The following is a 14,346-nucleotide window of genomic DNA, read 5'->3' as shown; positions in this document are numbered from 1 at the left end:
TATAACTCTAAATCCACAGATGTTTCATTATTTTAATGCATTTTGTTGATCAATACTAGTTTGCATGCCTGTTACTGGAAAAAGATTGTTGCACAGTCAAAAGATAACAAAACTGTATGAGAAAACCTTTCCTTTTCTTGGTTATGTGGGTTATATATTTCCTTTGTCTTTTTGCCCTCTTTGCACATTCCAAAAAAAAAAAAAAATAGATAAAATAAATCAAATTAATTATTACCATATGCTGGATACCAAAATTGAAAACCTAAGTGACAAATATAAAAAAAAGACGATTTTTTTTCTATATTGCATTTAGTACCCAATTGATCTACTGTATTGTTCAAGATGTCTCTTATGCTCACCAAGGCTGCTTTATAATTGATCAGAAGTTCAGTAAAAACAGGAATATATATATATTTTGGTTTTTTTTTTAAAAAGGAAAAAAAATAATTACATTTAGAACTAACTTACATTCTAATTGAATATTTTAGTGTATCTTGCAATGTTTCATAATTGTGTATTTTAATTTGGTGGAATATGTGCAATGGATTTCAACATGCACAAAGTAAATGAGGCAATACTCAAGTCAAGGACTTTGATACCAAGATCCATGACTCTACGAAACTGAGCAATAATGACACATCTTTGGTTTGCTCTTACATCTCGTCATGTAAATATACTAACTATATCTTCTTCACTGTGCACTGACCATTTGATAATTCTTATCTGCATATTTCAAGTTATTTTCACTGTAATACAGACCCTTTAAGACTCCAAATCTGCTGTGTTGTTGCTCGGTGTGTCAGGTTGTATTTGTTTTATCTCAAATTTTTCTGCTTAATTATTTTTGTTAAGGGGAAATTATGTTAACAAGGTCATGTGTGCATGCAAGCTTTAATCGTAGATATAGGCTCTCTGCTGATTATTCTCAGGAAGAAATTGTATCACAATCATTTTTAATAAGTTTTCCTCTGTCAGTGTGTGACTGATGCACTGAAAGAAAAACATCAAAAATCTCTTCATAGTGAAGTAGATTTTTGTGTAGAACTATGTAGAAATGACATAGAAATTATCATTTTAGCCAGATCACCAGGTCCTAGAGAAGTGCAATAATATCATATAAAGCTGAAGGATAACCATATATAAGACCCCAACCCATATATACCTATATGTATATGAAGCGGCTCACTTCTATATTCCATTGTAATATTCCAAAAATGGACCACAGAATATTTGGACGTTATTGTTCTGAACACAGATTTGATTCTGCCATCTTTGATGTTGACCAAATTTTGCATATTTGAATTCAACGTGTGTGTGTATATATATATATATATATATATATATATTGTAATTAAATGAAATACTGCCCAGTTATTACAACAACTGTTACTTTTTGCAAACTGTACCAAATGGTTTACAATGTTTGTTTTCTTCTAAGCTGCTAAACCTTACTGGACACATGCACTGATGGAAGTACAGTATGTTTGTTTGTAAACAATAAAACGACTGGAAAAGAAATGATCACTTTCTGATATCAATTATTTACAAGGCTTTTATACAACATCAAAAAAATGTTTACAGCAGAAAAAAAATATAATAAAAAAATGACACATTTACACATTACTTTTCTTGTAAATATAATACCCTCACAAACTCCAATGACCGGTTGAATAATTTTACTAGACTGGGACAAAAGAATCCTGTTAAACTAGTTAAAGCAGTGCAAGGAAGCATGTATGTGAAGCTTGGGGTATTTTAACTGAATTAACATGCTGATAGGCCGTTTTGTTTACTGTGTACCAGGTTTAGGCAATACCTCATTCATGTGTACATTTTTACCACACCCAGCACCTGTTCAGGTCATTCGTTACTATTCTGACCGATATGATTATTGTGTTACCTGACAACAGCATTCAATCTTTGAAACAATCAACCTATTCTATTGCTCCAACATCCGATTAGAATTGCCTTTATTCATTTTAAGTCAACAGCATATTGGTTTTTTTTCAGCATTTTATTATTTGTTAACATGGTTTTAAAACCATCAATTGTATACAGTACTTGTGTAAAAGGTAGCAAGAAAACAAGGCCTCAGTACAATGGGTGAATGTTCAAAGTCACATCCATAAGCATACATTCAAGACAGACTGCAATCTGAAATGATGTTTAAAGAGCTGAAGCTCAAGGCAGGGCTTGCTTTATGAATCTCCATTTGCCAAAGTTAAAGGTGCTTTGTAAAATGAACCGATACAATGACACACATCTCGTGATTTGGTAATACAATGTGAATTGGTAAAGCAAAAAACTGAATCAGTGTCCACCCTGACAAAAAAAAGCAACTATAACACTAAAAGGACACACACTATGGATTCCCATGAGTTAGCATCAGCCAGCGGCCATAGATCCTCCATTCTCATTTTTTTTATGAATCATTTAAAAGGGATGTGTTCTTCTAGTGTTGTTAATATTGCACAGTATGCACACAAGGCACCCTTTAACCTGCTTCTGAAAATGATTTGGACACTGAACAACCACATCACACATCAGGAGAAATTACGTCAATGCTGTTTGCATATGTTATTTTTTTTTATTTATGTATTCTTTTTTAAGGCTGTTGTTTCTGACTGGTTATATCATGCATTTTAAAGCAAAAAGACTATTTCTACTGAATTCAAACAGAGAAAAGGTGGTTGGTGGTCAAATAGTCTGACATGCATTTAAGAAATATTTGAGAATGTGAATGATGGTAAAGTCTCCACTGGTTTTTAGTTGCTGATTACCTACATAAAATACTCAAAGGCTCTTGTTGGGTCCCACTGTGTTCTTGAAATCAGTTGCCCTTAAAGCATGATCTCTGTAACAATCTGACACAACAGCCACTCTCAAAAGTAAAACAAGGAATGCAACTGAAGTATAAAGAGTCTCATATGACCAACAAATTGAATTTGCATAATGGAACCATGATAATTGGACGTGCATGTGAAAGTAACAGTGATTTAAAGCATACTACAACGTAAGTGCACCTGGAAGAGTTCTGTGTTGTGGGTAGTCTAAAGTAATGAAGTTCAAGGAGGCTGAGAATGAGAGAGAAACCTGAATCTGAATCAGGTAAAGCCAGTCGAGGCACACCAGCACACTGGGAAAGACGGAGTCAGTGGACACCGTCAAACCATCACGTTGCTCACTCCCTCATTCACGTGGTTCATTGGGTGGAGGGATCTTGACATCAGATGGCTCTACGCCCCAAATCTCACGTGCGTACTCCGTGATGGTGCGGTCGCTAGAAAACTTTCCAGAAGCAGCAATGTTTCTGATGACCTTTTTGGTCCATTCTTTAGGATTCTAAAGAAAAGAGTGGGGAATTTTACACATAACAAAGGAAAGTCTAAATAAAATAAAAAACAGCAGCTATTGGAAACCAGCTGTGTTAACAGTTTTACAGACATGTCCATTCATCAAGGTCAGTTATACCTTTTGAGCAGTGATAGACTAAGTAACGTAAGACCAATCAAAATAGTGGTCCTTTTTGAGATTATATCACCCTCAGCTAACTATTAACGTGTTGGCGCCCCCTTGTGTCAGATACAGACATTTTCTGTTCTCAAATATTTTACGGTTTAATAATATATATTTAAAAATAGAATATGCCAAATCTATATAGATCATTTTTGTAAATGTAAATGTTTTATTACATATCACATTAGTAAAAAAATTTTTGCATTTAATGGAATAATTTTCAGTTATCAGGTATTACTATAATGGGCTCAGCTACTGAGAAGCCCTTACTCACCCTGTAGAGTTCATTAACTTTTTCTTGACAGCTGATATATGCTTCATAGTCTGCGAAAACCTTAAACCTGAGAGAGAAAAACAGAAGTCAGGCACCTCTTACTAAAGCAAAAAATAATTTGATAATTGTTGCATAAAACGGCTATGAATTACAAACATCAATATATTAGGGTACAATTAAAAATTAAAACCGTAGTAAGTATTCTCATTTATAAAAACAAATAAATTAGATATACCTGTATAAGCCACACAAGAAAATGCTAACTTTTTTTAAAGAGGTTGCATACACCCACCTGTCATGATTCATGAGCATGTTGACGATGTCTTTGAAGAGTTCAGGCTCTTTGGGGCTGAAGAATCCAGCGCTGATCTGATCCATCACCTGCTTCAGTTCAGGCAGACGCTCGTAGTATTCCCTGGCATTGTATCTGTATCACAAACAGTGCTGTTATTGTAGATTAAAACTAAAACCTAAAAAACCTCTTGCGCTTCAGTAAAGTAAAATATAGTATGTGCCGCATCAGAAAACATTTTAGAATTCGTTTTTTGTTGTTGATGATGTTTCGTTGACTGCACATTCCATGACCCACTAAAAAAAAAAAGTCTTGCGACCTACTTTTGGGTCGTGACCCACCAATTGAGAAACATTTCTCGAACCTATACCTTTCTTGTTTACCGTTTTATCCCATTTAAATCCATACGCTCTCTCACCCCTTTTTGTCCATGGCCTCCACATCCTCGACCCTCATGCCAAAGATGAACAGGTTTTCCTCTCCAGCTTCTTCTGCCATCTCCACATTAGCACCATCCATGGTGCCGATGGTCAGCGCGCCGTTAAGCATGAACTTCATGTTTCCTGTACCGGAGGCTTCTGTACCTGCCGTAGAGATTTGTTCGGACAGATCGGCAGCAGGGATCACTGAAGAACAGAGCATATGATACATTCAGTCAAATATCTGCATAATCCATTACATACAAAAAAATAAATAAATATAAAAACTTAATACACCTGATCAGATATTAGATTTTTTTTTTTTTTTTCTGGCTATACATTAACAGTTGTTTATGTTTACTCACCCTTCTCAGCTAAAGAGACTCTATAGTTCTCCAGGAAAATGACCTTGAGTCTGTCTCCCACCACAGGATCATGATTGACCACCTCCCCCACTGAGGTGAACAGTTTAATAATCATCTTTGCCATGTGATAGCCTGGTGCTGCCTGCAGGAGGCAGTGCAGGACAACACAAAATACCTTTTAGGACTCTTTTAAAGCGATGGTTCTCAATCTTTTTTAATTGAATGCCTCCCACTGTCCGGCACAAGATTCGAAGGCCCAAAGCAGCTTGCTTTCAATTAAGTTTGATTATTTCATTATATCTTATATTACATATTATATATAACTTCATATCATTTGAAGCCAACCTGTAGCCCCCCTAAGATATTTGCTGAGGCCCTCTAGTGGCTTGAGGACCCAAGCTTTAAAATGCTTCAAAAGCAGTTATGACCATGATCTGCATATCTATATAATAATAATAGTAATAATAATAACAATAATGATTTAAAAAGTGAACTGAATTAAATTGAAAGCACATACCTTTCCTCCAATCATAACTGTCCGGGGAACAAACTTCTTGTTTGGATCCTTTTTAATCCCTAGAAAGTGCAGAATAACACTCATTTGAGTTTTTTAAAAATGGAAACTCTATAATTCTGATAAACAAAAGAAATATTTTAATACAACTCTATAGCTATAGAAGAGACACCTATACAGGGGTGCAGGGTTTTTCAGTCTGGTTTTCATGAGAGCACCTGGAGATTTGGTTTGGGGCACTACACTGCATATAGTGGGAGCCATTAAATATAACTATAATAAAAAAAAAATTTTATAACCGTAATAATAGTATTACTGCACTGTATTTAGATTTTTTTTTATAAAATAACAAATAAATATATTTATAAGATCTTATAAGAAGATATATATATATATATATATATAAAGAGTATGAAATAAAAATAGTTATTTTTTAGTACATTTAAAAATACAATGCTAATATTTAAATGTTCTTACACACACACACACACAGATACATACATATAAACACATATACATATATATATATATATATATAAAGCAGATTGCATTGGCAAGTAAACCTATGCGCTGCTGGTTTTAGCGCTATCGAGAGAAGCACATCAGTGAATGAAATGCCACAGTTTTGCTGTTAAACAGCAGCACATAGTCTAGATTTATGCATTCAGTTCGAATGGAAATCTTATAAAGTATTTCAGTATTAGTTGATCTAAAATGGTGATTGTGCATTAATAGCCGTCAACCATGTGGGTGCACAAATGAGCGGCCTGAACTTATTTACCCAGTGCATTTTTTATTTTGGTCCCATATGTGCATCACTTATGTACACCCTGTCTTTATATCTAACTGAATAAAATAAACTACATCAGTAAAAGAAAAACCGATATTAATAAAAGTGCAAAATCTTTGGTCACTTCCTCTGTCTTCAGACTGATCAACTCGGTGTGAACATGTTTCTGTGTTTTTCTGTGTGTACATGTAATTCTTACTGTTGTATAAAGTGATGACATGAAGGCAGTTGAGCAGTTGTCTCTTGTACTCATGGATTCTTTTGACCTGGATGTCAAAGATGGACTCAGGGTTTATCTTTACTTTGTATTCACTCTCCAGATACGCTGCAAACTTCAGCTTATTCTCCTAAAATAAATAAATTACATGAACACGAAACCAAAAAAAGAGTTTGACTTATAAATAAATACCAAACACAGAAGATACATTTTTAAAAAAACAAAACACCACCAACAAAATTGTAGACCTGTTTCACGTTGGCCACATCCCGAATGAACTGTGCATCATTGACAAAGTCCAACAGTTTTCTTAGCTGGAAAAGATCTGTCAGGAATTCCTCACCAATTTTCTGAAAGGAAAAACAAGCATAAGACAGAAAGAAAACCTGTGGGGAAAAGCAAGCAAGAGCTACTTCTTTCAGAAGGTCACCTCAGCGATGATGTCAGCCAGGCCGGGGTTGCACAGCAGCAGCCAGCGACGAGGAGTGATGCCGTTTGTCTTGTTCTGGAACTTCTCTGGCTCGATGTCACAGAAGTCCTTAAATCTTAAACCACCAAAACATGTCTTAAGTGTCTCCAAGTTCTACAGTAAATATTGATCAGATCAATATACAATTGACCTAACTAGTACCTCTACACAGAACTCAATTTTGAAACCGATTTATATATAAATATATATGAATATAAATAAATACAATTTATATTTTTATTTTTATTATATTTATATTTATAATAAAATATATATATAGCTCCCTGGAAATAATTGTGATTACAAATTGTATTTGTAATAAATGTAATAAACGTAATTTGCATCATTCCTCTGTCAAATATTCTTGCATAATGACTGATGCACTCTACTCACACAGTGGTTTTGACGATGTCTGAGTGAATCCGTGCAACTCCATTAACAGCGTGTGACCCAACCACACAAAGGTGAGCCATGTTGATCCTCTTTGGGTTGCCCTCCTCGATAAGGGACATCCTGCACAAACGATCACTGTCTCCTGGATACAGCGCAGCTACTCTCTACAACAGAGACTCCATCAGACAAACCAGTTCATTTAACGACATGATGATCTTGAGGTGGAGTAAGTGAGAATCCTCACATCCAGATGTTGCTGGTTGATCTTGTAGATGATCTGCAGGTGTCGTGGCAGAAGTGTCTCAAACATGTGGATAGGCCAGCGCTCCAGAGCCTCGGGTAACACTGTGTGGTTTGTGTATGCACAAGTCTTTGTGGTGATCTCCCACGCCTACACACACACACTTACAGGTTTTCATGTTTTTTCGGGACATTCCATAGATGTAATGCTTTTTATACTGAATAACCATAACCATTTCTATCCTACACTAAACCTACCCCCCAAACAAAACCTTCTGCATTTTTAGATTAATTTTTTTTTTAATTCTGTATGATTTATAAGCTTGTTTCATCATGGGGACCAAAAACATGTCCCCACAAGGTCACAATTGACCTGTATTACTATTCTTGTGATGACATTTGGTCCTCATAATGTAGGGAATACCTGGTACACACACACACACTTTTATACTAATTTTGATAAATTCTATTTAAAAAAAATAAAAATAAAAAATAAACCATAAATGAATTGAAATCAACAAATGAAATACCAAAAAAAATATGCAAACATTTTCCTTTGTCGTTTTATTAGTTGGCTCGCTTTGTGAACAATACTTTTCTTTACATTAACATTGCTATATCTATTACGTCAGAATGACGAAGCAGAAAAATGTAGAACAACAGAACAACCAAGGAATTGGTTTGCCTTTCATTTCTGCCATAAAACATCCATATCTACTAATTTCAGTAAATGCATGTCTATGACCAATTGAGTTATTAGTAACTATTATTCCTTTATCTTAACACACAGTTGGACAGTCTGAACATCACACCTTTTCCCAGTCCAGCCGCTCTATATCCACCAGGATCCTCATGAGTTCAGGAATCGCCAGAGCTGGATGAGTATCATTCAACTGGATTGCCACCTGAGAGTTGTTTTGAAAGCATTATACTAGGTTGAATCGAACAAGAAATGTGTGTCAGATTTAAAAACTCCAACCAATTGAATGTCTTTAATGTATTATCACCTTTTCAGGGAAAGCTTCAAAAGAGGTGCGCACGGGATCCCTGCAGCCAAACTTTGAAGATTTAAAGCGTCTGATGATGTCCTGCAGAGTAGCAGCCACCACAAAGTATTCCTGCTTCAAACGGAGCTCCTTCCCTTCAAAAAACTAACACAGGAACATACACAGAAATTAATTAATATTAAAGGCATACACACTGAAAGCTTTACAAAAATACAAAACATTTCATTTTCGGTCTAGATCTTTCCACTAGAATTAAGCATGGTGTTTTCTGCCTGTATTATACAGTAGCTGTGTGAACAATATTAATATACACTAGTGTATCATGACATATCAGCCAACAGTGTTGCTGAGGACTCCATATTGTGGTTTCATACTTCCTCATTGCATTACACATATCTGTGGCACTACTGCATAATATTAAGAGTTTTCAGTCTGCTTAGGCCAGACAGCTATAGCATATGTTGCATACCAGTATCTACCTAGTCTAAAGATACACATGGCAATCAAAATGATATTTTAGTATCTAATACACATCACAAATTCTTGTGATGAATTCCATCAGGCACACACACAGACACCTCACCAAGTGTTTTATAGCACTGAAAGGTGTGTGTACTTACATTGTCATTAGGGTAGAGCACCCGGGAGATGTTCTCCGCCAGGTTTCGGTCCAGCACAGCCTGGATGTAATCTCCAACATTAACTACAATTAACCGAAAGCATTTCAAAATCATACTATATTTAGAAGTATACATTTTTTATAAATCAATGATGAACCAGATGGAATACTCCCAGCATGTACAGTAACGTTTTAGCCACACTACTTTTGTTTTCACATGTTAGTGGTCAGACCGTGATACATTTTCTTTTTCAGGATTTTTTTATATATTTTTTTGCTATGTGCTGTATTTACTAATCACTTTTGATCAATATAATGCATCCTTGCTGAATAAAATGTTTAACTTCTTAAAAAAAAAAAAAAAAAAGAAGTCACAACTAATACATTTGTACAGGACAATCTACACACTGGAAAATGACAGGTAAATTTAAGGAATGACTTTTACGAAAATATAACTGTCTATTAGAGAATGAGACCTTCAATGTTGAGGGCTGACAATCACAAAGGACCCTGTCAAAAGCAGGCGTATCTATGGGTAATGTTGGCCTGCTGCCAGCTGCTCTCCTGCACTGCACTGGAGAAGTGCAGTGATCTATTTAAATATTCTACTGTGTAGAAACCATTCTCCCAGGAAACAAGTTAAACTCAAGTACTCCATTCAAACCAGGACCACAGGCTTCAATTAATTTTAGTGGTACAGCTGAAATTGTACTAAAACATAGAGGTGTCATACTGGATAAGGACTCAATGTGTGTGTGTGTGTGTGTGAGTGTGTGAGTGAGTAAACACATGTGAGCTAATCATTCTGTGGACTCACATTCTTGTAGGTTGAAATCATTAGGAGCTTTGGCAGACCACAGTCTCATAGTATTCACAGTGTTGTTTTTATAACCAGGCACGGGAGTGTCATAAGGCATCGCAAGCACCACCTGCAAAAGAAAAGACAATAAGACATCAATTGATTCTTATTTTTTAATTCTTGGTTTTTGGTCAACCCAAGCCAGTGCTAAAATTGGTTATTGTACAAAAGTAAACTATCTTTTAAAACAATTAACATTAAACATTTCCATGAAATGATGACCTTGTGCCTAATGCAAAAAGTAAAGTTTGATTGGACGCACAAACTTATGTCTTTCCTTTCCCTTTCATCTTTCATCTGTTTTTACAGTATTTTGATCAAATAAATGCAGCCTTGGGGAGTCTTTATTCAAAAACATAAAAAATCTGTATGTGGTTGCATTTTATTATTTTAATTAGGCTATGGTTTTTTTTTTCTCTCCTGGGATTCTATCAGAACAGAATCATTTTAGCATTACAACCTATTATTCACTGAAATAGGTCAAGACTGACTGACCTGGGTATCAACCCACTTTGGTCCCTCATCTGCATGCTCCACTCGGCCATAGAAATGCACGGGCAGCATGTACTCTGGACGGGCCTTCTCCCAAGGGTTACCGTAACGCAGCCAATCGTCAGCTTCCTCGACCTAAAAAATTAAGTTGTTCCAGGGTTAAACGTTAAAACTTATATATAAACATATTTTTCAAATTCGGTTTACCTGCCAGCCATTGGTGATCTTCTGATTGAAGATGCCAAACTCATAGCGAATGCCATAACCATATGCCGCCAAACCCAGAGATGCCATGGAGTCCAGGAAACAAGCTGAGAGAGAACGCAGACAACAAACACCCATTATGATGGGGTCATATACTCTACTGGAAGGTGTAGGTTGCTTTTAAAGGTACCTGCAAGTCGCCCAAGACCTCCATTTCCCAGTCCTGCATCCTCCTCAATCTCCTCCAGCTCTTCCAAATCTAGTCCAAGCTGAAGATCAGCACAATCATGTCAAAAAAAAAAAAGCATCTTATTATAAAAACATACACAAACAACACAAATGTTCCATAACGGGCAACAAAATTTTTACTGATCATCTAAACTTCATAAAGTTTAATATTTCGACAACTTCAGTGTTTCACATTCAGAAAAGGAAGGGTTTAGAACATTTTGCAAGCCTGTAGCAATTGGTCTAAAGTACATCCTCAATGAGCTCTCTGTGGGTGAGCAGGGCAAAAAAACATCAGCTGTTTCTACAGATTCCGGATGTTTAGGTAATAGAGCTGTGGGCCAGTTCTGCAATTAAGTAACAAATGCTGTACTAGAATATTACATTTGCGGTCATAGGTGATGCACTTTACCTGGTAGATGGCCTCGTCACAAGCATTCTGCAGCCCAAGGTTTATCATGGTGTTCTGTAGAGTTCTGCCCATGTAGAACTCCAGAGACAAATAGTGGATGCGCTGCAAAAAAAAAAAAAAAAAATTTTACCCCGATAAAAGTGACTGCATGAGTGTTCAGAGACATCTGAAGCAGATCGTGTAGGCAGAAGACCATATAAAAACATGACAATATAAGCTAGAATGATTAGAAGATGCAAATGTATTTAAGTAATGGACTGACAATAAGCAAGTAATGGTAAACCAATATATTATTGTTTTTTCTAGAGTACATTTTCAAAGCAGAACAAGAGAGTAAAACACTGAGCTCTAAAAACTGTCACAATTATGCCATTTCAGAAATATCAATGGAATCATTTGTAATGCAATCACAAATGAATAAAAACACCACATTATCATACTTTCCCTCTTAACCAAGTCAAAATCATAATCTGGTCATGTCGCTTCTAGGTTGCTCAAGTACAACATGCTTAATTTGATCTCTTTGGCTTGGGATGAACTTTTCATAAGAGTCCATTCATAAGATGTCTGCACTGCGAGGAGTTTACAGCCTGCTGAAGGCCTCAAATCCACACTGAACAAGATTTGAGTACCACATTAATCAATAAATGCTTGCTTCAGTTTAACATGCTGAGATGGTCCTTAATCACAACATACTCTAGGTTTAAATAAAGTGACAGTGTTTTAATGAGGGTTTACTAGGGTTATGTTCCTGGAATTGCGTCACATATTGGTATGCTCAACCATATAAAGCTATCTGGTTCCATTTAGAGATATACTGTAGACTGGAGGAAAAAGCAGTTTTTACTGGCTCAAATGACTGCTGAAATAAAGTACTCAAATCTCTGGAAAGCAGTCAAGCGCTCTGAATTTTGGTCAGTACCCAGAACAATTTCCCCCAAACAGGACCATTTTTGTGCACTCTAAAATAAAATAAAAATTAATTAATTCCAAAAGGCCTAAAGTTCAGAAGATTCTCACGTAAGGCTGCTTTAACACAAAATACATGCCTAAATTTCATGTTCATCAACAAACATCAGGTTTTACAGAAACATGACTTTATAGTGGAAGATCCATTAGTGGAACCAAAAAAGACCGGAAGAAAAATCACTTTCAGCTTGTTACTCTCCAAAAAAAAAAAAAAAACACATCATAACCTCCCAAATCATAGTAAAGCACCAAGGTTACAGGAGTCTATTAATAGCCACTAGTGATTCTGCACATGGATCATGTCACTTAATTAGATAAGGCCTGTTATCTTCTACTGGGTTTGACAGTATAGTGTAATCTGTACTTGCTAGTGAGCACAGAAGATCAAGTGGTTGCAAAATACTTATGTTACTAAGGACGGCCTGATGTGACTAGGAACAGATCACACTTGCCACAAGAAGCACAAACTAACAACTGACTACCCCATGTCAATGGATGTCTGCGCAAAGAACATAAAGCACATTTAACTTTCCATATAAAACAGTGAAATTAATGAATGACTCACAATAAAAGATTTAACGGTCCATGTTATATTCACCATTAATATTCACTATGGTTTATGCATTTAATCTTAACAGAAGTCACCTGTATCACAATTCTGCAGTTATGCAATTTTGGAGCATCAAATTATTTATCCATTTATTCAAAAACGCATTTATGTCTACTATGCCGTTACAAATGTATGTAAAACAGGCCTACGTAATAATTCGATATTACATGCATTTTTGGATTTCCCACTATTGCACAAACATGCCACTTCATTCTTCCTGCCTGCACAGAGAAGAAGAGGAAGAGCTCCGTACCTTCGGGTCTTTCTCATAGTAATACTGCTGAGTGCGGATCCAGCGGCCCACCAGGTGATCCCGCACCGTGTGCGCCAGCGCGAAGTAATAATCCCGCGGGGTGGCCACATTGCGGTCCTTCACTAAGGTGAAGTGAAGATGCCTGTTGAAGCTTTTTTTGACTTCGGCAACATCCCCCAGTCCGGCTATACCTCGAACACTGATCTGCTTGCGCTTTTCATGGTCGGTTAAAGGTTTGGACATATTGACAACACGTTTAAAAAGCAAATAATGAAACTCTGGGCCCCTTGACTTCTTGTGAACAGGTTGGTGCGGTGAGCAAGTACTTTAAAAGCACTGTTCCCTAGAGACACACACCCCTTTATGTCAACTGGTCTGGAGAGAAAGTAGGCGGGGCTTTACAGGCTGTCTGTTTATTAGCAAGTGACGCTTTCGTGTTTCCGTCTTCATAGGCTGCGTGAGATGTCAATCATCTTTGCAACGCTAACGGGCTTCAGGTTTACGCACCAAAATTTTCTGTATAAACAACTTTGGCCAGGAACTGTTATATAATAGTATTGTCTCTTTTAACTCTAATAAAGATGACTTGTAAAGATTTACCCATTTCCTTACGTTTCATAAGAGCCGAGATTCCGTTACTTTTACAGACTTTTTATTCAGAGCGACAATTCCGGATTGATTTACATCCAGAATCTGTCCGTATATGGAACGAACCATAATTCAACCAATAGAAAACATTTAAAGTGAGAGGCGTATGATTTAGAAAGTAAATTCTGCACGTATGCATATTTATTAATGAATATATTTATTTATGAGTATGTATTTATGTACGAGTAGTTTACACGCAGTGGCAGCAGTGACAAACCATGCTTGATTTCCATCGATTTTTAAACATTTAAACTATTATTATTAAATTAATTTATATTATGCAAATTGTCTTTGAGTTTCGCGAAAGATGGCTTTAAATAATATATTTTATAGTCTCATATTGATTAATTACAGGTAATATTGGTACATTTACAAATTCATGAGTCAAGTGTTATCTTAATGCAATGCAATTATTTCATGGGTTTAGTTAGGAATTGCTGTGCTCTCAGGCAAAAGACATCTTTTCAATATATTCTTTACAATTATCTCTTTTCATTATATGGACAATGGCTTCCACTGCCACACTGAGATTACTGCTTATGCTTCCCAGAGACAG

At 36.1% G+C, this 14,346-nt stretch overlaps 1 protein-coding gene across 1 annotated transcript; it reads right to left on the bottom strand.

Moving 5' to 3' along the window:
- Positions 1–2,598: 2,598 nt before the first annotated feature.
- LOC132111470 (glycogen phosphorylase, brain form-like) lies at positions 2,599–13,498 on the bottom strand. Its single transcript, XM_059518802.1, has 20 exons — positions 13,143–13,498; positions 11,311–11,412; positions 10,861–10,939; positions 10,674–10,777; positions 10,470–10,601; positions 9,933–10,044; positions 9,117–9,199; positions 8,497–8,640; positions 8,302–8,394; positions 7,494–7,640; positions 7,250–7,413; positions 6,818–6,932; positions 6,636–6,737; positions 6,370–6,517; positions 5,384–5,442; positions 4,867–5,008; positions 4,501–4,708; positions 4,083–4,217; positions 3,791–3,857; positions 2,599–3,342 (listed from the first exon to the last, which is right to left on the bottom strand). The coding sequence occupies exons 1-20, from the start codon at positions 13,383–13,385 to the stop codon at positions 3,190–3,192; spliced, it is 2,532 nt and encodes an 843-aa protein (XP_059374785.1). The 5' UTR covers positions 13,386–13,498; the 3' UTR covers positions 2,599–3,189.
- Between the last annotated feature and the right edge of the window lie 848 nt (positions 13,499–14,346).

This window comes from Carassius carassius, chromosome 31 (assembly GCF_963082965.1).
Source record: "Carassius carassius chromosome 31, fCarCar2.1, whole genome shotgun sequence".
Taxonomy (NCBI): Eukaryota; Metazoa; Chordata; class Actinopteri; order Cypriniformes; family Cyprinidae; genus Carassius; species Carassius carassius.
The sequence above is the reverse complement of the archived record's forward strand: the minus strand, read 5'-3'. Positions and strand labels throughout refer to the sequence as shown.

Excerpts from the sequence above, each read along its gene's own strand:
- LOC132111470 (XM_059518802.1), bottom strand. The coding sequence starts at position 13,385 with ATGTCCAAACCTTTAACCGACCATGAAAAGCGCAAGCAGATCAGTGTT. Across the intron at positions 11,413-13,142 it reads ACTATGAGAAAGACCCGAAG|CGCATCCACTATTTGTCTCT; the intron begins GTACGGAGCTCT and ends TTTTTTTTGCAG. Across the intron at positions 7,641-8,301 it reads AGCGGCTGGACTGGGAAAAG|GCGTGGGAGATCACCACAAA; the intron begins GTGTGATGTTCA and ends GTGTGTGTGTAG.